The sequence below is a fragment of the Coturnix japonica genome, chromosome 1 (genome assembly GCF_054131305.1).
Source record: "Coturnix japonica strain WE chromosome 1, WE-NBRP24, whole genome shotgun sequence".
NCBI classification, from domain to species: Eukaryota; Metazoa; Chordata; class Aves; order Galliformes; family Phasianidae; genus Coturnix; species Coturnix japonica.
In genome coordinates this window covers 104,936,024-104,961,346 of record NC_140663.1, presented here as the reverse complement: position 1 = coordinate 104,961,346, position 25,323 = coordinate 104,936,024, and the positions used below count along the sequence as shown (strand labels likewise).

At 35.4% G+C, this 25,323-nt stretch overlaps 1 protein-coding gene across 44 annotated transcripts in view; it reads right to left on the bottom strand.

Annotated features, from left to right (window-relative positions):
- Nucleotides 1-25,323, bottom strand: part of DMD (dystrophin) — a 1,121,556-nt gene that overhangs the window by 730,687 nt on the left and 365,546 nt on the right. For all 44 annotated transcript variants that reach the window (XM_085549559.1, XM_085549432.1, XM_085549489.1 and 41 more), the window contains exons 6-7: nt 21,534-21,706; nt 8,550-8,668 (exon numbers count right to left, since the gene is read on the bottom strand). In XM_085549559.1, the coding sequence (XP_085405685.1) occupies nt 8,550-8,668; nt 21,534-21,706 (292 nt within the window). The remainder of the gene's footprint in view (nt 1-8,549; nt 8,669-21,533; nt 21,707-25,323) is intronic.

The following is a 25,323-nucleotide window of genomic DNA, read 5'->3' as shown; positions in this document are numbered from 1 at the left end:
TAGAACTGTGTACTTACTACAGAAATTTATATGCAGGGATCTTATACCCGATTCTTAAAGTAATAAATGTAAAAAGCAATGTTTCTGCAATGTTCCTAAGCTACTTTTATTTTTTTTTATTTTTTTTAAACTTAATAACCAAATGTAAATATTTAAGAATATAAAACTTCTGAAATACAGTGGTTGACTTCAAAACTATATACAATAATTGCAGCAATGTGAAGTTAATAGAGAGCTCTTTCAGATTCAGTTAATGACTTCATGCAATATTATAACCTGCAAATCCATTGGACAAAAAATAATCTAATAATTTGTTTTGTAATGTACATATTCCCACCAAATTAAATCCCAGATATTTAAAATTTTCTTACTCACATGAGGAAGTGTCTGTTTTTATTTTGAATCCCCTAATGCAGTATAATAATTCCAATAATTTACTACAATTAAAACATGAAAAAGTTCCTGATTGACATGTGGTCTCTGGATAAATAATTTGCTTACATCTTGATGAGGAAGTAATAAATATATTCCTACATACGTAACAGAAAATAATTATAGAGGGAGGCTCAGGGATTAATGAAGTAACTATTAATTGCTACTTTATTTGCTTGAGACTAAAGGAAAGGGTAGACTTTAAAATTCTCAGTCAGAAAAGAAGTGCAACTTAATTTGGGGGGAAATGTCTGAAAATTGATTGTAAAACATTACAATAGTAATGTAGATAGAACAAGCAATAAATTTCAAATCCTAATCCTTATTCATTCAGATTTAAACAATAAAAATAAAACAAACAAACAAAAAAATTGCATCATACTACTTAGCTAATAAACAGTAACTCTCATTGCTTTTTAAGGTATTCCCACTGCTTTCACTTTAGTACTTCAACACTGTAAGAATACAACACTCCAGTATAAAAAGATTAGAACAAGTCATAGAGCATAGAATGAAGTTAAAGATTTCATCTTACTTTTTGCATTTTTTTTTAATGAGAACTTTAAAATAAAAACAGTAGGTTGAGAAGACATAAGTAATTCTTAATTCTTTTTAAGGGATTTATCATTTTCTTGCTTTGAACAGTTCTATAAGAAGCTAATAATTGCTTACTGACTGGCTTGACACAAGATATGATTTTGGAAGTCGGCATTTGAATTACAATCAGCCACTAATCAGTGAAATACTAAAAATGTACAGCTGCCAAATACCTCAGACCAGGTGACAGTACTCAAAAAACACAAATTACCTACTTACACAAACAATCAAAACCATTCTGTCTATTTACACTGCATGATATTTTGTTACTTTTGAAACAGAAGCAAAAGCAACCCACAAGTTCAATATTAAAATAAAAATAATTATGGCATTATCACTGCAAACTTGTTTGACCCTCGACACCTAGCTGTTACACCATGTTTCAGATACAGACAGAATACTGAATAGTCCAATAAAAAAACAAAACAAACAAAACAAAAAACAAACAACAACAACAACAAAAAAAAAACAAAACACCATTCTCACATTGATTTTTCTCATAAACAATCTGTTTTCACAACAGAATGCATCAAAAATGTCACTGACCAATGTGTGGGAACTGTTGAGTCACAGCCTGAACCACTGACTGGTTCTCTGTTGAAAGGACCAGCTCAGCCCTGGTATCAAAAGTGAAGACACTTGTCTTAACTCCCAGAAAGGGTGGAGCCAAGGTGCACCTCTCTTAGACCCTATTTAAGGGCTGACTGCCACTAGGGAAGGATCTTTTTCTGGAGATGCTTCCCTTGTGGTGTTTTTTTCTGTGTGCCTCGATCTTCAGATACAGATGAGCACTCTTTGCCATTTCACAATTGTATCATTTTTCCACCACACTTTTTCTATCTGTAATAGCCATATTACAGTCTATTTTGAATATTAATATACGCCCATTGAACTTGTGATGGGATAGACTGTGAGATTTGTAACAGGCGTACAGACTCCAGCATATCTACATTTAATTTCCTAAGTAGCTAAGTAACAGACACCATGACACATTTGTGGTTGAGAGTTTACTGCTAATAACAACTTGCTGTAGTTTAAATGGTAACTTGTTACCGAAACAAGTTCCATTACCTAGGGTTAGTCCAGTAACAGTGCCCCAGAACAAGTAACTTTATCACTTTGAATTCAATAGACCTCTTAATCAACCAAAAGTATTCCAAGATTTCAGAGCAAGAAGAAAACAATGTTTTTATTTTTATTTTCTAATAATCATAAGGTTTGGTTTTTGTGCAATTGAAGAAATGATTTCTAAGTTCTAACTAGCATTTAAAAATTACATGGAAAACACCTTCTATCACCTCTCTCTTCCCCCCCCCTCCCCCTTTTTTTTTTTTTCTTCCTAAATATACACTGACAGCATGCAAGGGAAAACATTACTATATTTTAGGATGTGATAGAAAACAAATATCTTCCCCCTTGGCACAGGCCATGTCAGGAAGGGTGATAAGATGAACAAGAAAGCAGCATTACCACTGTATACTACTGGGTACGGACAGGGTTAATGACTTGATGGAATACAGTTCTGACAGGATATTTCTTTTTTCCTCTCCTCTGTACTACAGGTATGGTTGCAGTACAGAAGAATGCAAAGTCAAGATCAAACACAAAAGTTATCAAATGGAGAACTAAGTCTCATTATCACTTAATAATGCTGCCAAAACCTCATGTCATCAGTGCAAATTAAGGAAAAATACAGAAAATATGACTGAGATAGATTAAATGAGGTTTTTAATCAGGCTACACAGGAAAGCATAAGAAACTAGATAATTGCTTCACCTAAAAAGAACAGCAGAAATGTCATTACAAAACTTCAGTGTTCATTTATTACAAGGCTAGCACAAACAAGAATAAGATGCAGAAAAATGACAGCATGTACAAGTACATTAAAGCAAGGATTTCATGTTTATTGCTAGGAGTGAGCATATAGACACTACACCTGCTGCTGCCAATGCAGCTATTATAAGAGGAAACAAAACACAGCTCCTAGATTCAGTTTTGGGGAGAGCATTCCTTTGTCCCCCAAAGACCTCTATGTGTTAAGTCATGTACTTTGTATTCCCAAAGCATCCTTTTCTACACAAAATGCAACAAGCTTTGTCACTGAAAACTGACACTATACAACATACAAGGTTCCAGAAGGACTTTTTTCTCTTTCATCAGCAGCTGTACACCTAGCCGAGAGTGTTTGGCTCTACTAGCAGTTCTTCGTTTTCTCTTTTGTATGATGCCGTCTGTGCCTCAAAGCCAGGTATCAATCCACAGATTGCTATGCCACTGTTTAAATGTTTCATTACCACGTTCAAATGAGGAGAAAATTGAAGTTATTATACCACATAGTATCTGACTAACTATTGTAGACATTTCATAACAAAAGTGACGGGTAATTAATCTGAATATTTGCCTAAGCTTTCTAGAACTTGTTTGAATATTGAGATTAGGTGACAGAAAGAACAACTATTTAAGACCAAAGGCAAAATTCAATATAAAACCAAGACCATGTAATTACTACACAAGTTGTTGTTTACTTGTCCTTTATTGTACTTGAGTATATTTTAAAAGATGCTTATAAAAAAAGAAAAGCATCCTTCTCTGACAGAACTAACATCTGAGCTGTTCTCCACCCTATACATAAGTATGGCAAAGAGAAAAATGGTTATTGAATTACACTTCAAAAGAGTCGCTCTTATTCTTTCTGCTAATATATGCTTAAAGAAATAAAACTGATGAATGGAGAAATGATTACATTCAAGGTTTTCCTCATTGCTATGGCATCTGCAAATGCATTCCACAAACCTATGCAAATTCAGAAATACAAGGACAGGACTATGAAACTTTTTATTAACCTGAGAGTCTCTATTACCCTACAGTGATATTCCCCTACACATAATAAGACACTGCAATATAACAGTATTACTTGAAAAAGGGCACACTGAAGAAACAGTAAGCAAAAACCTTTAGTCTATTTTCTGAAGTTTAAAGATGGATATCAGAATCAAACCCCTCCAAAAGTGGAGGGGAAAACTATCATTAGAAAGAGATATTATCAACAGACAAAACTATCATTAACAAACAGTTAAATGCTAAAAGATAAAGCTCCTGGTAATTAGACATTATTAAAATATACAGATTAATCTTAACAGCTTGATCAAAGCTATTAAAACTTCCATGTATGAGTTATAATTACTGATGCTATCATCCTTTAGTTCACTTGCTTAAGATATTTTGTCTTTTTCTAATAGTTGCTGAAGTTAACTCATATCAGAAAAGACAGGAAATAATCACCATCCTCTTATTTCTCATAAGTAACAATAATTCAGAATAATGAGAGAGAAAAATACAGAGCTGAAGCCATTGCTTTTCCAGTTTGCAAACCATAAAGAAAAATGTTTACATAACTTTGTATCTAAAATACTTTGAGAGATCAGTCTGAGACTAACAATCTGTTATTTGCATTGGAAATGACCCACTGAAATCTTCTCAAAAATTCAGCAACTGTAACTTATATCACAAATTCCACAACAGTCATCACTCAGCTGTGGAAAAAGATCTTATTTTCCTTAGCAGTATTGAGAGAAATTTTGATGTTGTTGTTTTTCCATTTGCCATCCAAGTCTGAACAGGAATCATTGTTTTAAAACAACCTGTTTCCAATGATGTTTGTTGCAAGGTATTTTGAGTTGAATGAGAGTTAACTGAATGCCCACAAATACATATTTTGAGTAACCAAAACAAAATAACATATATATATAAGAATATATATTTTCCTTTGAAAGGGTCCCAGAGAGCATTATCAAGATTTTAATCATCCTAGTTGCATAATCATGCAGCTACAACAAAAGGCCACTGTCATTTATATAGGTATACTTTGACTTAGGAAGTTCAATTTGCAAAAAATATTAGTCCTTTCAAGTCCTGCCTGCTTGTCTATAGGTCTTCATTAACAGTCTTCTAAGTAACACTTTCTACCTTCCATTAGTTTCATCCACACCTTCCCTCTCTGCTTTTTATCTTTCCTCACTACCTTAGTGAGCACCGAACATAAGCTAGTTTATGTTTAGCTCACTGAAAAGACTCAATCAAGAAGAAAGTTGATTTCTTCATAGCTTTTCCATAACAGAAGAGGAAGAAAATCTGTCTGTCTCTGTTTTTCTATATGCCTTTTATACATCAGAAGAAAAAACAACCCACACACATTGACAGTTAAAGTATCTTTAATTATTTTATTTTATTTTATTTTGCTCTGGAATGGGGCCAGCATTCCTATAAATTGTGTCTGAATAAAGTTCCTAACCACATATCTTATTCTTGTAGAAAAGTTTGTTTGCTCCTCTTCCCCAAAACTATGAAAATTCTAACTGCAGAATAACTCCATGGGATACATATCCAGCATAGAATAAATCCTATTTTGGGACTCGGCATCAAACAATATATTCAGATAGCTATAAGAAAAGATTCTGATTAACTGAATATTAATTTTATTTAGATGAAAGGTATAAGTAGAAAAATATATAGCTTGCTACTTTTAAGAATAATATCCAGCATAGAATAAATCCTATTTTGGGACTCGGCATCAAACAGTATATTCAGATAGCTATAAGAAAAGATTCTGATTAACTGAATATTAATTTTATTTAGATGAAAGGTATAAGTAGAAAAATATATAGCTTGCTACTTTTAAGAATAAGTTATTAAGGTAATGTTACATAAAGTATGAAGACATTATCAAACTTCATAGTCATCTTCATGATGCCAAGTCAACATTCAAATTTTATCAAACTGCTTTAGGACACATATATAAGTTAGAATTTATTAAAAAGATGAACGGGCACAGAGAAAATATTTTACTCTGCTCCATATTAATTTAAGGCGTGCATCCTTAGTATTGTAGGTTTTCTGAAGTTTAAATGCTTAAAAACTAAGCAGACCTCCTGCTTGAAGATACACAGCTGATACAGAACATGTTATTTAAAGGATGGCCTAAAATTTCAATAGAACAGAAGAAATATTCCTACTAGTTAGTAAATAGGAAAAAACAGCAAGTACTATGAGCTCTGCATGATGCAAAATATAGAAATTCTCACTTAAAATGTGGTCCATATCTCATCTGCTAGTGTATTCATAGCTGCTCATGAGAAAGACATAAAAGATCAACAGCCTCAGAAACAAACTGTCAGCTCCTTGTGGGGTAGGCTCAGAATATCAGCAACCTCAGAAAAAAAAAAAAAAAAAAAACCTACAGCTTCATTTATAATCCAGAAAGTCAGTCTTTGATCAAATAAAAATATTTACTTTACAAAAGATAATCCCTAAGTCCAAATCCTTAGTTGTTGTTTGAGGATGTATCTGTAAATTGTCAGGCTTAAAATAAATAAACAAATAAATGAAAACAAAAAACAGAAATCCCAAACCAAAACACCTTTCATATTGATTACCAAGAGTAGAGCCTACCAAAGAGAAGGACTCATTGAGTAGTAGATCCCTTTTTAGGCAAAACTTTCAAAATACTGCAAATGCAGCAAAGAGCTAAGAACTTTTTAAGTGTTCATAAATTACGTGTGTGATGCTTTGACAAGTATCAAGTTATGTGAAAATAAACGTTCACCAAATGCAATGTTCTCACTACCACTGGCAGAACTTTCTTAAGCCACCACTAAAGAGCGTTTTAGTGTCTGACTTAACAACTGTGCATATCCTTGCCAATCCAGATACAATTGTTTTATAAAAAATGATTTCTAAATCTAAAAAATAATGATCGAATAATGACAACAAGTACATGAAAGTTCTAAATTTAAACTTACAAATAAAAATGCATTGCAGCCTTTAGTAAGCCAATGGAGGACAGAACACTGTCACCCACTCTAATATTAAAAGATATTTTAATGTCAACTTAGGGCACCTGACATATATACAAAATGTAAAGTTACATGGATAGTATGCCAGAATCTTCAAAAAAGATTTTTCATAAGCTGGTGCACCAGTAATTCTATTTCTGAGCCCAGAAACAATTTTGGCTATGTTTTTAAAGACAGATAAACTTTAGGTATTGCTGAACATAACACACAGGAGTTTTCAAATGGGTACAGAATTAACTGTTGTTTTTCAAAAGCTTGTTTTATTTTTTAATTTGGAGTGGGGGGAAAAAAAAAAAAAAAAAAAAAAAAGGTGGCAAGCACCACAATTTACAGATTTGAATAGAAAATAATTATAGCAGACATTTGGAAAACCACCAATGTTTAAGAGTTTTTCAGCTGTTGGCTAAACAACTGCAGCTATCTTTGCCAAAGCCGAATAAAATGTGTGCTAATTGAAAGTGATTTTTGCATCCAGAAAATAACTTCTTCATTCAACTGTTTTAAGAAGTAAGTTCAACTAATTACTGCTACTCCATCTATTCCATTGCACAACTGATTTTTCAACTTCAATCTCATCCAGAGTTTATAAACTCTGTTTTTCAAATGGAGCTATTTGATGGTGTACAGGAAACGCTCTCATCATTGATTCTCAAACCTTATTAGCTGTTCCAATTGTGATTGTTGCTTAAGCTCCTCTTAATTCCACACAGTGAAAAATACCACTACCTTAAATTAAGCCACTAATTCTGATATTCCTATATATGCAGATATATTTTCCTTATATTTATCTTATGTAAACAAATAATATAAAGTTATTAGTTCAATCTTGAGACAACCTCAATTGTATTTAAAGATTAGGAGACTCAATGCTATGTTTTAGATTGAGTTATACATTTCATTAAATTCTGTTTTGTTCTATCAGTAGTTCACTGTGAGGTAGACCACTGATGACTAATACCACAAACATTAAATATTAGATTAAGTGGTAGCTTAATAGGGAAATTTTAGGAAATTGAATGGGAAAAAAAATAAATCAGATCATAGTATGGAAAAAATGATATTAATGTATATAAGAGGATAAAAAACAAACAAACAAACAAAAAAAACAACAGGTGAACACCAAAGAGTACTCTTTCAAACATGACTGTATAACGAAACATAGAAGATAAAGAGGATTTTCCTGTCACTTCTGACTGAGTTAAGTTGACTCTCATTATCATCAGTGATGAAAAATAATACAAGCCTAGGTAATAATAATATTCAAGCAAAAAGTTATGTCTTCTATAAAGTGCTAAAATTAATTAAGATAAACTTCTCATGTTTCTAAATACAATTATCTACAGTTTGAATCTATAAAAGATTTGATCTGTATTCTCTAATTACTGAAATAGCAATCAGTTTCTAATCAAGATACCTTGACATCAACATGTACACATTAAAAGTTTGGACCCAAAAAATTGCTTTAGAACATGCACAAGTAGAGAGTGATTATGCTATGTAAGAAGGGAGCAAAATTAACACTAAAGTATAAAAAAAAAAAAAAAATAATAATCTTCAATTTATGATTTAATCTTGCAAGATATTAAATATTGTGTGACGAAGTAAAACTCATTTAGAAGCAAATACATGGAAAAGATTATCCACTTAGATTAAAGAATTTGCACTGACCTTCAGGATCAAGGAGCTTCTCTATGCCCAGGTGTTGCCTGGCTATGTTAAATGCGTGGTCTAATCGTTGCACAGGTGACTGCTGAGAAGCAACAGCATTCCAATCAAACAGGTCTGGTCTAAACAAACAAACAAACATATATATATATATACATATTGTGTGTTAAATTATATATTTCTACTGCTACACATCGGTGTCAGCTACTACTTTTTAAATTACTTAATGAAGGAAAATGTTTGTTCAGTGCTGGAATTAACAAAGATGGGTTTCTGATGTGTTGCCTGTTGTTATCCATATTCATCTTCAACATATTAAGAACTTTTCATACTCTTCATTAAGTCTCACTGGCCTACAGCCTCACTCCCCCAAACCAGTTGTTTCTACCCATTGTGCTCTGGCCCCATGTCTGCCTGAAATGCCTGCAGCAGGTTTGCTCTCTCTCTCTCAGTGTATGGGTGATAAGAATCGTGCTGTGACTGTGCACACTGAGAACAACTCATGGCAAGCCAAGCAGGATAAGTAACTGCTGTGTTTATTTTGCAGCCTTTCTCCTCTTTCCAGTGCCCAGGTTTTTTTTTACAATTCTAAGAACATAACTGCTGCTGAGAATGCCAACTCTCTGCTATATCTGATTGAAATTGGCCAACAGGTTCAGCCTTTCATAATGTGGGAACATATGCAGCCTAACTGCACGTGCCACTTCTCATACCAAAACCTTTAGAAAAACACATACTTTTCAGATGAGTACAAAATTGTACTCCAGTCATGGGTTTTAGCTGATATGAGCCAAAAGCCTACAGCACAATTTAAATGTGCTTACAGGAAAAGAGCAGCAACAAAATTGAATTACAGCTGAGACTGATAATCTGAGTGCTTGCACTATAAATTGCAGTATCTGCAATACAAATAATGTTAATACAGCATGATCTTTGGCATTTTATCTAAGAAGTACCTATTAGGAGATCAGAATTTGCTATCAGGCATTTCAGAAAAACAAGTTTAATCAGGTGATCAATAGTTAATGTGTATACAATATGAAAAAAACAACTGCGCTATTTGTGATGTTGATACAATGTTCTAAAAAAACCCACATACATATGTAATTTTTCCTAGAGATAAATCAAACACGAAATTGTCATTAGTTATGAATGATTTACTTACATTTTTATTAAATTCAAAAGTTCATTTTAAAAAGTAACTCCTATAGTTATAATAGATGGCAAAAACACTGAGTACATCAGACTGTAATAACTTCAAGAGAGCAAAGGAAAGATGATATTTATGTAGCAGTAATTTCTTAGTTATGTACCCTTGCTGTCTAATTTTTTCTGAGAGGGGAGTGATTTACAGAGTAACAATTAAGTTTTTATAAACTATTTTGCTTCTCTATGCAGAGATTTTTAAATATTAATTAAGAATAGACTACTATCATTAATTTCTCCTTTCCCCATTCAGAAAGATTTCAAAATATTAAATTTTGTGGGAGACAGGAGGCTGATGGAAGCAGAATCTTAAGAGGTTATTATCTCTGTCTCCAATCATGGATGAAGTAAGACTGCAACCTCAGAAACAGGCTTGTGTACCAAAATACAAGCATTTTCAAAATACAGATTACATCTGCACAATTTCTTGCATCCTGCTCATACTGGATCTGGATGGGATGGAGTTAACAGTCTTCATGGAAGCCTCCATGGAATGGTGGTTTAAACATTGTTGAGAATACATGCTTTTTTCTTTTTTAGCTTTTGCTGTACTTACACAGTATCAAGGCTTTTTCTCACCTCTCCATTCCTGCATGCAAGCTGAATGTGTGCAGAAAGGAGGAAGGGGACACACACAGGACAGCTGACCCACACTGGCCAAAGTGATACCTCATACTATACAATCATAGAATGGTTTGGGATGGAAGGAACCTTTAATATCAACTAGTTCCAACCCCGCTGTTTTAGGCATGGACACCTCCCTTTAAACCAGGTTGCTCAAATTCCCATCCAGCCTGGCCTTCAATGCTTCCCGGGACAAGGCATTCACATCCAATAAATCAAAACAAGTAATAGATAACAAACATTAACATCAAGTAAATTAAAATACAATAATATTGCCACATCAAGTGTAAGATCTAAGATATCTCGGAAGTATTACAGAATCACAGAACTGTAGGGGTTGGAAGGGACCTCCAGAGATCATCAAGTCCAACCCCCCTGCCAAAGCAGGCTCCCTACACCACGTCACACAGGTAGGCGTCCAGGCAGGTCATAAATATCTCCAGATATTTAGCTGAGGGTAAGTAAACTTGCTGAGGGTGGTCACTATTCCCTCATCAAGGTCGTTGATGAAGATGTTGAACAAGACCGGACCCAGCACAGACCCCTGGGGGATGCCGCTAGTTACAGACCTCCATCCAGACACCGCACCGCCAACGACAACCCTCTGTACTCTGCCAGTCAGCCAATTCTCACCCCACTTCACCGTCCACTCATCTATCCCATACTTCCTCAGCTTTGTTATAAGGATGTCATGGGGGACAGTATCAAAAGCCTTACTGAAATCAAGGTAGACTACATCTACCGCCCTCCCCCTGTCCACCCAGCTAGTGACATTTTCATAAAAGGCCACCAAGTTGGTCGAGCACGATCTCTCCTTGGTGAACCCATGCTGGGTTCTCCTGATAACCTCCTTATCACCCAGTTGTCTGCAGATGGCATCCAGCACAAGCTATTCCATCACCTTCCCTGGGACAGAGGTGAGGCTGACTGGCCTATAGTAACCCGGGTCTTCCTTCTTGACCTTTTTGCCCTTTTTGCCCTTTATTCCTGATTGGAAGCCAATGGGTCAAAAGAAATGGCCTCTTTGATTGCTTCTCTTGGTATAAGGTGGTCACACTCAGCAAAACAAGACCAAGTAATGATAAAATCTGTGATGAAAACAGCAGATTTACTACTGAATACAGCCAGAGGAAAAGTAAGCCCCAAGGGAGGGGAAAAGGCCACAACAAACTGATTTCAGTAGAAATATGCCCAGACCACAGAACAGATCCTTTTCTCTTTCCCCTCACTCCCCACAAACACCTCTGCTGCTTTACCTGCAACAAGTGGCTTAAGGGGCACAGTGACAGCCTTTCCCTTCCATATAGGAGCACTGACATAGCCCAAGAAGTCTGACTTAGGGCTGGAGGCATACAGGTTGGCAGTCTTATAGATATCTATCACGGCCCACCTCCAATGGTAACACAGGCATCAATTTCCCCTTTTTAAGCAAATTCAGCGGCATCCAGGAAACTCTGGTCTGTTGGCAACATGCTCAGCAAGAAGAACTGGGATAAAGTAAGAAGGGGATTAGGGTTTTGTCCTCCAAGGCAATTGTTGCTTAGAGACTGTCTGGGCATCCATCTGCTTGTGGGAGGTATTGAGTGACTGCATTTTCAACACTTGCTTTTCCATTCTACTTTCCTTCATTTATTTAACAGTCTTTATTCTTACAAGTTTTCTTGCTGTGGCTCTTCCTGCTTTCTGCCTTATCCAGGGGGCACAAAGCATGAAAACAGCCGATCAATTGCTGGCTGGGGTCCCACTGTATCCTATATTTAGTCACAGAGATGTTCTTCACTTAACTTCTCTGGAAGTTATTTATTTATTTATTTTCCTTTTTTCCCCTCTCCTATGGCATAGAATGCCTAAGCTCTTACATCAAAAATTGTGAGGGGAACACTGCAGAAATGACAGAGCTATCTACTCTTTGTTTCCTGAAAAGCTCTCCATGGACATCTTGGACAAACATTACAAATACCATCATATAAAAAATAAAATCAGTGACAAAAGCTTTTAGGATAAGAAAAGAGAACTGAAGTATGTGAAGGACTATTTTTCCACTCCAAATATTTTTTTCAGGCCTTTGATTTCAAGTTCCAGTCATATTTCTTCCTCTAAACGGCACACTGTTTTCACAAAATCATAACTGGTTTGGTGAGACAAGATTTTAAGTACTGAATCATGCTTTCTTCTAACCAGTATGGACTACATTTGGGCAAGAACAATAACATTTGGAATTACTGCCATCAATAATATCTTGGATATTCAGTGTCATCTACCTTCTCTTTGAGATGACAAAAATTTGAACTTAGACACAACTATAAGAATAGCAAGAGCTCCTAGCAAGTGTCTTATATTTTCTCAATATAATAAAAATTAAAAAATGAAGATGACAGCACAGATTCCAAGCTGACTCAAATGTATATATGGCCACCTACAGCATCTAAGCTCCCAGAAAATTGATTTAAATTAAAAATATATACATACTGAAAAAACTCTCCTTAATTCAACAGTAAGTTAACTCTGCGGATTGTTCCTTTTTGGAAAGAATGCTTCAGCATACACGCTTCAGCAGTTCTATCACTAGATCATGATTTATAGATTATAATGGCAGTATGAAACATCATCTTTTTGGTGAAAAGTCTCTAGACATTTTGATTTGTGTATATACAGAGCAAAATGACCAAGCATGACTGCAGGGGATACTACAGTCTAGAAGATTAAGAATTGCGGAACGTGGCAAATAGGTCTTAAAAATCCATGAAACAACAGAGAAACAGAATGTTTTCTAATGGCAAAAGAGTTTTAGATCCATCAACATAGTGGTAAGCAGGTGTGAAATAGAACAGAATAGAAATTGAATGGAATACTGATTCTCAGCCTTCACTTGTTCTCTCGGTGTTGTTCAAAGTGTAGGAAGGGAGAGGAAATCACTTTTCCCATCTGCAACTTGGTTTATATCTGACAGGCAGTAAAGGTAAGCAGACAAAGTTAGGAAGGGCTCGCTTCTCTCCTTGAAAGTATAAAGGCATGCACATTAAACAAAAACAAGAATAGCCACCAGCTGATCATCTAAAACAGTACTAATCTTATTTATGATTAAAGGCTTTGACTGTAATTATATTACATTTATGTATATACATGTAATACGTAATCAGAGAATAACTTTGCTCAGAAAAGACCTTCAAGTCTATCTAGTTTCCAGACTCTTAATATGAGCAGATATATTTTCCATCAGCTCAGACTGCCCAGGGTCCCATCCAACCGGGCATTGAACACCTCCAGGTGTGGAACAACCACAGCTTCTCTGGGCTTCCTGTGCCAGTGCCTCGTTCACCATTCTCATCGTTAAAAATTTCTTCTCTATCCAATCCAAAACTATCCTTTTTGAGTTCAAATGATCACCCTGGAGCCATTCCAACAGTTAGTTTTGCAACTAGCTGCAGCTCCTAGCCATTATAGTGTTTTAAGACACACTTTCCAAGTGCACTCTAATAAATCCTCAGAGACCACTTGCTAAATCTTTGTCAAAGAAACTGAGAAATAAATTTTCATGAGTGGAAATACAGAAATTATAGCAAGAATAACAACAACAACAGTTTGTGAAGAGTGAATAAAAAATGATCAGTATTTCTAAGGATCTGTTTATTTACTCACTACAGTCATTCATAATTTTTTCAATGTGAACTTGAAGTTAATTCATCTTTCTCTGACATGTAGAAGGCAGTGAATCTTGAGATCCATGTTGCAAAGATGTAGAACAGGAAGAAAAACAATACAGACTGAAGTTGGACAGATGTATTCAACACTCAAAACTCTCTTCTTTAAAGTACCTGTTTGAAACTGTAACACATATTTTCTCCTCAAGGTAAAGAATAATACTTGCTAAATCAAAGGCTTGTATGGAGAAAATTCAGAAAATCACATAATTTATAAAAATTAAAAATAATTTATAAAATCACTAAGATTACACATGGGGAAGAATTTGAAAGAACCCAAAAGAAACACAGTGGAACATTTTAAAGATAATTTTACATCATCTCTGCATTTTGCAATAGCTGTATTGTTTTCATTTCCTTGGCATTTCTAGGGTATCACAATACTTTAAATCAGTGCTTTGTGACTTACATAGCCTTCTCTAGAAAGCAGTTACAGAAAAACACCACAAAAGTTTAACAAGATATTTCCTTAAGCTCTTTTAACATCTAAACTGCCAATAGAGTCGTGCTGCAATAAAGTAATTAAAAAAAAAAAAACAAAAAAACAAACAAACAAAAAAAAACCCTCATAAATCTTATTCACAAAAAAAAATTTCATTTGTGAATCCAAGAAAAAGCCACAATCAGATCATAAAAGTCACTGCCTCCATTTTAAGGAGTGTCTTTGTTGTTCTCACTTTATCTGTACGAGTAAACTTTGCAGGTAAGTTCACTACTGTCACAGTTATAAAACATGAACCTTACCTCTTCATACCATTACTTTTCTTTTCATGTTTCCCTCAACCTACTCAACACAAGCTTTTGCTTTCTTTACTCAGGAAGATCCATTCCTTTTTAATGCCATTTTCCTTTTTTCCCTCTCAACTTGCCATCCTGGAGCAGAAACAGCTTAGGACAGTGAAATACTGGCCTAAGTTCAAGTGCTCTAAATAAGCAAGGAGGAAGCTAATAAATAATACTTACTTCCCCTTCAAAACCCTGATTAAAGGGTCAGAAAGAAAATATATATATATATATATATCTTTAGGCAACTTACTTCGATTACAAAGATCTCTGATACCCATTTGTAAGGGGAAAAAAAAAAAAAAAGAATACAAAAAATAATGAGAAAAGTTTCATAGAATCATACAATGGCTTGGGTTGGAAGGGACCTCAAGGATCATCAAGCTCCACCCCTCACACCCCCCATCACCATAGACAGGGCCACCAACCTCCACATGTAATGCTAGAGCAGGCTGCCCAGGGCCCCATCCAACCTGGCCTTGGATACCTCCAGGGACTGAGCATCTAAAACCCCTCTGGGCTGACCAAGAGCCTGGAGAAGTAGGGCCAGTTTCAGCTGCAGCCCAACTGAATTCTCCTCACCAAAATATTTTATTATCCTTATACATCTAGGGAGATGGTTCTACTTAACAGCTACTGTCTAGTTTAGTCAGTAAAATGAAGAATGTACCATTCACAGAAACATATCCTGAGTTTATATTCTGAATATTTGCAACTCAAAGTCACTAATGTGCCCTTTCTAATATTATCAAGAGACCCGCGCTCCACTGCTTCTTGAACTCAGTATTAAAAGCAATTGCAATAGAGCCTAAATGTCCCTAGAGATGCAGTGATTACACAAATGAGAACATCTACTCCAAGTAACCTCTTGAAAAAGAACAATAGAAATAACATTAGAAATATCTTATAAATAATAATAATAATAAAGTAAAAAATCAACCATAAACAAGAGAAGGGACAGATAAAAGACTATGAGAGAAAGCCTCCTACTGAGAGTACTGCTCTCAGCGTATTATATGTATTTAGTGCTTCACACTAGTCTCTTACTCTCTTCTGTTCCTTTTGAGAAGGCATGGAGAATATTCAGTCAAATTAAATTACTCATGGAAGATCACCCTGAAACATAAAACAAGCCAACCAACCTTCAATGAAAATATCAGATAAGAAAAATAAAAATACCAGGAACAATGTAGTAGGGATTGGATTCTTTTTCTTTCATTAAGGCATTTAATTATTCCATTACTATCATTTGTCAAAGTAAAATGAAGTGAGATTAATGCTTCATGCTAAGCCAGTATCCCCTCCCAGTTAACAGCCTTCAATTCTTCCATATCTCAGGATTTTAAGGAATTTCTGAGTGGGAGATTTTATGTTTAGAATAGATGGGAATTCAGCAAGGCTGTCCAATAGGGTTGTGGTTTTTTTGTTTTCACTCCAGCCTTGAGCTTTGTGCATCTGAATCGTGAACAAAAGTAACTTAGGGCTACAAAGATGGGGAAGGGTCTAGAGGGGAAGATGTTTGAGGAGTGGCGGAAGAGCAGAGGAGCTGATGGAGGCCTGATGGTGGCTGCAGCTCCTCACAGGGAGCGGAGGGGCAGCGCTGAGCTCTGCTCTGTGTGACAGCAACAGGGCCCAAAGGAATGGCATGGAGCTGTGCCAGGGGAGGGGCATCTGCATTTAGGGACAAGGTGTGCACCAGAGGGTGATGGGCACAGTCCTGAGTGCTGAAGTTCAAGGACTGTTTGGACAACACTCTCAGACATACGGTCTGTTTTTTGGTAGTGAAGGCTGGAGCTTGACTCAATGGTCCTTCTGGGTCCCCTCCAACCTGCAGTATTCTATGATTCTGTTATGCCGTTGGTACTGTCTAGGAAGTTTTTGGAGGGCAGATATAGAAAATGTAAAAGTGGTAGCAACAGAAGTTTGCCCAAAGTATAGCAACTTTCCAGTGAGCTTATGACTTCACTTATGGTGAATATAATGCTTTCCATATTGAAGTGTCTGTTCTCAAATGTTTTACACAACCACTTCCCTTGAATTATGTTGAAATACTATCCAGTGTCTGAACTGAATCATACACTTCACAAAACAAGCATGATGTAAGACAGGTTGATGTGTTTTGTTTTTGTTTTTGTTGTTTTTTTTCCCCTTTTTGAAGACCAATATGACACACAGAATATATTGTTAGTTATATCCTCCAAGTGTGGTAACATTAAAACCAAGAAGAGATGTAAAACTATTTCCCATTTTCATCTGCAGTTGCCTTCCTCCTGATCCTCTTCTCTCTTTCCCCACCCCACCCAGAAGGAACTGTCCACAAAGCTGGTGCAACAGAAGTGTTACAGAGCCTGTACGTTGATGTTGTACATGAAAGGTGTTGAAGGATATATCAAAAATACAAAACTAGAATAAATATTACATTGTTTATAAAGTTTTCTATTTTACAGTTTACATGCATTTCCTTCAAAATTGTTCTCAATTATCTGTTGCAAATTGCAAAAAGCAGAGTTTGCAATACAGCTAATAGTCTCATCATCACAGATGTAGAGCATAACTAACGTCTGTCCCCCCACCCCCCACACACACACTGTAAGTCATGTTTTCTTATAATGTTAATTAAATCTATTTATTTCTTGAAAACTACAATTTAAAAACTTAGGCAGTCAGCCAATATTTCAGATGAAGCACTACATAGGACACGGTCAAGAGTTTATTTAGATGTAGTTATAAAGAAGGGCTTGATATATTTTTAAAACTAACTGTTAAAATACTAGTGTGGTTTTGGCTTACCACAGGAATAACCACAGAATGTAGGAATTGATCCTAACAACTTACTATGTTCTGCCAAAATACTATTCTTTGCACTTGAGTGTAAAAATATTATGAAGCAATGTCTTTGAAAGAGATAAAATGGGACTGAGATGAATGAGGAAAATTTAATGTTTGTATATTCTACGAGACAGACTCCTATAGACAGCAAGATGAAATATTTTACAACATCAGGGAAATTTTCCCTCACTTCTGGAGAGCAGGAGCATTGGAGAAACAAAAAATCAAGCAGGGAAAACAACTAAGCTTCAATCAAAAGTGTTTTTGTTAAATGACTTTTAATCTTAAGTAATTAAAATGCAGAGTATTAAGAAAGCATAGCATGTGGGAGACATAGGGTTTCATTTAGTGTGGTGCTCATCCCCTGTTGTCAGGTTTACATTCAAACTGTCCCCTGTAAGCACAAAGCCAAGACACTCTGACACATAAGAAGAAGGAACCTTCATTTTAAATTACCTAAAGTAACTGCTTAGGCTTCTTATAAAAGGCTTTTTATTCTTTTATGGGGTAGAGGTAGATGAACAGTCAGAGTATATTAGCACACCTATTTTATTGATTGCATCTTGAATCTTGAAGGCCAATTCAGTGCTCCTGCATAAAGTGCAACGTCACTGAAAATCAATAGAGGACACACTAAGTAAGTGTTTCACCTGCAAAATTACTTACTCTGGGCTACAGAGAACAATGAATCTCCCCCAGAGACATCTGAAGATTAACTCAGTGATTAGTAAAGTCCCGAAGAAGACAACTAGAGCACCTTGAAGTTAATGGAGACATACCTCCAGGAATCTGAATGCATGCTTGTAGTTTCCTATAAGATTGCAAAAATTCCTGGACTAGAGACAAGACTTGTGGAGAAATTCCTTTTTACTTCCACTTAGTACAAGCACACTATGAAGAATGCTATGCAAGGTTTATGACAGTGAACATAAGATGAGCAAAGATGTTCTGCTGCTATGTTACAGTGAAACTGAATGAAGCACATTAATTTCAGTGAGTAGGAAATAAACATTCACAACTAGTAAGCTTTGCACTGAAGAGAAGACAGCAGTGGATAAGATACAGCTTACAGACACTTAAAGAATTGTCTAGCTTAAGTAGGATGCAGGCAGCTATCTGCATCCCAAGCCAAGGACTGCTAAATAAGAGCCTCTGTTTACATATCAAGAGCTCATTTTATAGAGCTGGACAGAATGGAATTTCTGATTACTGATTTTAGGCACCAGGCGATGATAGGCAGTATTTCTGAGCAGGCAATTTGAGTATTTCAGTATCAGATACTTTGACAAGGAAACAGGCAGCCCAATATCACATCTAAGTGAAAAGACATATGACAACTTTGGCCTTCTGCTACACTGACTTGCTAAAACATATATTAAAATCATTAAATTGTCAAACAATTCTACTGATTCTAAACTTTGAGATTACAATACCAATTAGCTATCCAGTATAATTTTAGCATACCCTTACTCTGGCATTTTTAAGATATTTTCCCTTTGAGATATATCTAAATTTTATTTTATTTTATTTTATTTTATTTTATTTTATTTTATTTTATTTTATTTTATTTTATTTTATTTTATTTTATTTACTTTGCTTTATTTTATTTTATTTTATTTTATTTTATTTTATTTTATTTTATTTTATTTTATTTTATTTTATTTTATTTTATTTTATTTTATTGTTGTTGCTGGAACAGTCTGACACTCTACTGTAATATATAAATGTCCTTCTAGGGACTTCATCACTAGATGCCAAGTCTCAACTGTTCATTTTGTAGTGAAAGTCACGTATGACTCTTGAAGCATCTGCATAGGTATTTATTGCTTTACTTTGAAATTATTACTGCACAATTTTTGTGGAAAAACAGACTACTTCAGGACCTTAAAAAAAAAGAAAAACTTTATAGTGCTTTATGAACATTCATATAGAAGGAAAAATCAAAATGTCTGTTTTATGATTAAAACTTTCCAGTTTCACAATCTATAACATATACATGAAATGAAGAATAGCTTGTAATGATCATATCGTTAGCACATTAAAACTTATGGTAACTGCTGAAGAGCAATTTATAGGAATAATGATATGCAGGGAGCCTAAATTTACATATGTATTTGCTGTAACCTTAGTTAAGCGTTACGTTTTCCCCCTCAGTTCTTACAGTGCAGTGAAAACAGCACCCTGGGAGATCCAGGGAAAGATTTTGTTGAACTGCATTAACTACTTCCCTGAAATAATAATAATAATAAAAATTGCATTCTCATGAGCTTTCATCTAAAATTAATACACTAAGATGCATGTATGATCAAAAAGAGAGAATGCACATGTGTGTTCTAAAATTAATTAGCCTAAAGAAGGCTACATTCTTCTAAGGATGTAGCTAGTAATTAGCTCTACAAATGAGTTATTAACAGACAAATCTAAACCAACACTTTGTTATGACAAATGAAGAGCATTACTGACCATGCAATATCACCATTTTGAGTACTCATCTCAGTAGTAACAAATGTAATGTTAGCCACGTATTTACCAAAGTAAAATGAATTTGTTTGAGACTGTCATGATCTTGTAATTATTATCTGCATGTATCTCATCAGCCAGTTAATGAGCATTTTGTTATACAATTAAGTGGTTGATTTTCCTTGGCAAATTATCCCCAACAACAATCACCACTACAAAAGTAGGCAAGCTTTGTAGATGCATCAAACTCTGAATGCAAAGCATGAAGTTCTTAGATGCTCAGAGTCTAGTTAAAGATGGAATTCTCCAAACACATTTCCCAAAATACAGTTTAACAATATATCTAAGAGTGTAGAACCATGGACTTCACTGGCAAAGTATTATCATCATGACAGCAGTGGCCTTAACCAGACAGTTTCATCCAGAAACAGTTACATGAGCTAGTGAAAATTCTGGAAATACTTGTAGATCTTCACTAGTGAATCTGAAAGATGTACAGTCTCTAGCTGTACTTTTGGAAGTGTTTTGTGAAATTTTATTTCAGGCTTTTAGCAACTAAAAAATATTGCTTGGCTTGTACTAATATTTTCTAAACTCCAATTACCTGTTGCTAAATAGAACATATTCATGCCTGTTCAAAAACTCAAATGACAGTCTGGAGCAGTCAGCTGCCTTCTAGGTTTATCCTCTTCAGGTGAGAAGTACAGAAGTATGAAAGGCAGATCAGGAGGCTTTCCACATTTAAAAATAAGTGTTACTTTGAAACCAGTAGTGCCAAGAGCCTCACCAGCTAGACCTTTAAAATAGACTGGCTTGCATCTTTTCCTTAATCCAAGTATACAGAACCACCAGAAGACTTTGAATCTCTAAAGTTTCATATAGCATAGACTGGAACAAGTCAACTACTAAGAGAGGGAGAATACTAATATCAGCTGGGGAGCAACATAAAAGGTTTTGAAAGTAAAGGCTACTTTCTCTAGCTCTGTCTTTTCAAGGTAAATCCATACTTTCAATCCAGCAACTGTCAGAGGCTTTCAACAAGCACTACACTGTGCCTCTTTAGGTGCCTAAAGGAAAATGTTTTCCCTCTAGGTCAACCTCAAAGGTTTAATTTTGGATTTACTGCTTGCTTTTCTCAAAAGTTTCCAAGCCTGTGATCCTCTATCAGACTCTCAACTTGCTATGCATTGAAATTCCAGGAAAGGATCTGAGCTGACCATCTTCACTTACATTGAAGGAAAGCTCAGATCCTCTTCCTCTTTCAGTCTGACAATGAATCTACCCAGTAGACACTGAAAATCACACAACAGACACACCATCCTCAGGTCCTGCTGGAGCCATTTGTTATAAGTTCACTGAAACAATCAGAAGTTAGTTTTCCTACCTGTGACTGTGAAGGAGTGCATTGAAAGCCAATCCATCAGACCAGCTACTGGTGAAATTGATAACATTGACCTGTGGGTAATTACGAGTTGATTGACGGACCCAGCTAAGCAGAATCTTTTCACTGTTTGTCTGCTGCAGTCCAGCCATGATGTTTTTCATTACATCTTTGACCTGCAAAAAAAAGAAAAAAAAAAAAAGGCCAGAATCTCATTAATGACTGAACTTCCTTATTTAAAGCTGAATCTATTTTTGACTCCCGAAAACTCCAATTGCCTAGATAGAAGCACTGAAGAAAGACCTCCTAGGTAACCAAAGAACATACTTGGTGTCACAGTACAATGATAGCGATCAAACTGGAATACATAAAAACAACTGACACTGACTTGCCATTGCCAGCACATTCAGTATAATCACCACTGTTTCACATGAAGTGCTCCATGAGCAAGCAGAGAATGTACATTTGCATGCACTACTCATTGGAACAGAATGCATACAAAAGCAGCCTTTCTCTTTGTAGGTTTTTTTTTTTTTTCCTCTAGAAATGCATCTTTAGTTAATAGAATATGTTATAATAAAGGCTGATAAAATGATGAAAAGCATTTTTCTTTCATTGACAAAGTTGAAATATGTACAAAGGGAAAATAAATAAGAACAGTAGAGAGCACAGTATCTTCTATTTCAGCATGTAAACTGTATTTCAATATGTGCATCTGGATGAAAAATGAATTTCACTGTGTATATTAAAGGAACAATGTATACCTTGCATGTTTTGAATTTTGTTTCAGAAAGTTAATATTCCTCCTTCATCAGAGAAAGCCCACCTATCCCTAGTTATTACTTTACAGAGAGCAATTAATTCAGAGGGTTTCTAAAATATTTCCCAGGAGTTTGATATAGTAGCTGCTAATATATTTCTTAGCAACTTCTTTATTGTGAAAGAGATGTTCATAATTTATTTTCTTGTAAAGTATTCCCTTTGAAATCACTTTGCTCTCCACATACCTTGGAAAGCGTGGCAGGTTTTAAAATTTTTTCTCTAAGATAAAATTTAACTATAAAGTTGTTTTTACTTATTGACACATCCAAAGTATTTCTTTTTAATTCTCACTGGCACTGCTCAGCAATCCATATCAGTTAGAAAACAACATCTAGTTAGTGCACTATTTCGTTTATGACAAGGATTGACCACGTTCTAATAATAAAACCTGTAATGCAATGCACAAGCTATAATCGCAAAGCACAGTCAACTACAAAATAATAATAGTAATAATAATAATTACTAATGTACTGCAGAAAACCAGTAGGTATCAGTTTATTATCCAGTCTGACACTAATCAATCCAATCCCTTGAATCAATTATTGAATGGAGATGTGAATAATAAAATAATCTCCTGTTTTTACATCTGAAATGCATACTATCATTAATGCCTTCAATTTTTCATTTTGATACAGGTACAGAATTAATCTTGTAATTTCTTCATTTTGGAGATGACGAGAGGAGGAGAAACTGACCCACTATGAAATTTTCAGGCCTTAATCTTGCCTTTGATCTACAACTGTAATTTGTATCAACGGCAATGGTACAAATGCTACTAAGATAAGAATAACAGCATTCTGTTGTTCCTCCAAATCTATACCAGAAGACAGAAAGTAAAGAGTTTGGGAAAATTAGTAAATATGCTATTTAGTTTAGTTTTATGTGTCTGTTTGTGTATCCTTAATTTCTTCTTAATTTTTTCAGTGTTTATTATTGAGACTTGCCAAATTAGATTTAAATAATCCAGCAAGAAGCAAGGAATTCAACTCCTGTATTTCCACACACAAAAAAACTTCCTGACAACAAGAATATAAAATTTTGTTCTTCACGAATCCAGGTGCTAAAAAGAAGAACAGTTTCAAATGCGACATTTGTTATAGAACCATAGAATCATAGAATAACAAGGTTGGAAAGGACCTACTAGATCATATAGTCCAACCTTCCAATATACCACACTTAAATAACATGAAAGCCTACAAAATATTCAGATTGTGGTAATGGAAAAACTTGCACGGTATGGTTTCATTTTTCACTCTGGATTTTTATAGTATCTCTGTGTTAACGAGTACAGGTGTATCTGAATATAAGAAATAAACCATAGCATTCAAAAAATACAATGTTCTTTTTGTGGGATAGCTGAATTTATGCATAAACAAGAATCAAAAATATAAGAATTAAAAGTACAAAACCTTAGTAACAAATAATAAATCAAATATCTGCATTGACAGTAATGCAACAGAAAGTATAAATGAACTATAAGCACTGTGGAACTATAAATTAGCCCTAAAATAAAACAATGGGCTGCCAAGGAGGCAACTATTCAAATGAATCCAGGCAAACTCATTATTTTTTTGCTTATGATTTGAAGAGAAGCAGCCTGAAGTTCTCCAGTTCTTTCTACTTCTGAGTAAACAGCTTCAAACTCATCTTGTTGAGTTTAATATTCTAACAGCAGATAAAGATTTCCTTTAATGTTCTTGCATTTCTTTGCAGAAAACTGCAATTTTTTTTTTTATTTTTTTTTATTTTTTTTTATTTTTTCCTGTCTCCCAGGGAATTGCAGGCATTTAAAATAACAAAAAGCAAAAGGGCCTGATCTCATCCTGAAGGTCTAGATTGCTTCTTATTCAGTGAGAAACAGTGAATAATTCCCCTTCTGCAGCTGGAAACCTCCTTGTTTTCCTGAGCACTTCCATCCTTTCTGTTCCGACAGCAGCACCCTGCACTGCTGTAGTCGCTGAAGGAGCTGCAAGTGGGATGGCTTGGCCTTAAGGCAAGTCTGCAGCTGAATGGGAAAGAGCAGGCTGGCACTAAGGTTAGAAGGAAACTTTTTGAAGGCTTCTTAGTTAAGATGCCCCCTTCAGAAAGAGCAGTACTTAGAAACGTGTGTGTGTCAGCCTCAAGAGCTTTTGGATAGATTCCACCCTGTAATAAGCTGCCTCAGCATCCAAGCTCAAAAACTACACTCATTTCAAAGCACCTAGCAGTTCTACATCTTGCTGGCAGGTGACCTCTGATATTCATTTATTTGTTACCACTCCTTTCTATTGCCATATATCTTCACAGGAACAAAGCTATAATATATAGGAAACTCCAAATGGTGGAAAACAGAAATAGTTGTTCCTCCTGGGGGATAGTCCTATACTATTGTAATAACAAAAACTGCTTTTGAATAGGAAGGGGGAAAGGGCAGCATAAACACCACCACAAGTAACTTCCAACATGATGAAGTGATAAACTAAGGGCTATGAACAGAACAGGCACATGACCTCTCATCACACAGAAAAACACTGAGATGCATACACCTGAGGCACAAAGGCAGGGAGAGGCCATCTCCAGGCAGCTGGAATTGAAAGGAGCTGGCCCTGCCACTTTTACCACCAGGGAGGTCTCCTCCATTCCTTGCTGTTACCAGATAAATGTGCCTCCTTCAGGGAGCTATGCTGAGGAGATGTGAACCAAGCACTGAGCATGGTACCTATGTACACAGCTTGCCTTGGAGCCTTAAGGCACCCACTTCAGCTTAAGCTGTGGACTAGGGTTTGGAGAGGCTGAAATTGAAGGAAGGGGATAAGATGGCAGCTAGAATGGTCACAAGAGAAGGCACGATCCAGAGGCCTAGATTTTAAGGAATGTAAAGGTCAAAGACTCGAAGGTACTAAGAGCTAAAAAACCCTTTAACTTTGGATGGTTTGGGAAGCATCTGGCACTGGGTGCAAAAGGACAGTTGAAACCAGCACATCTGTGTCTG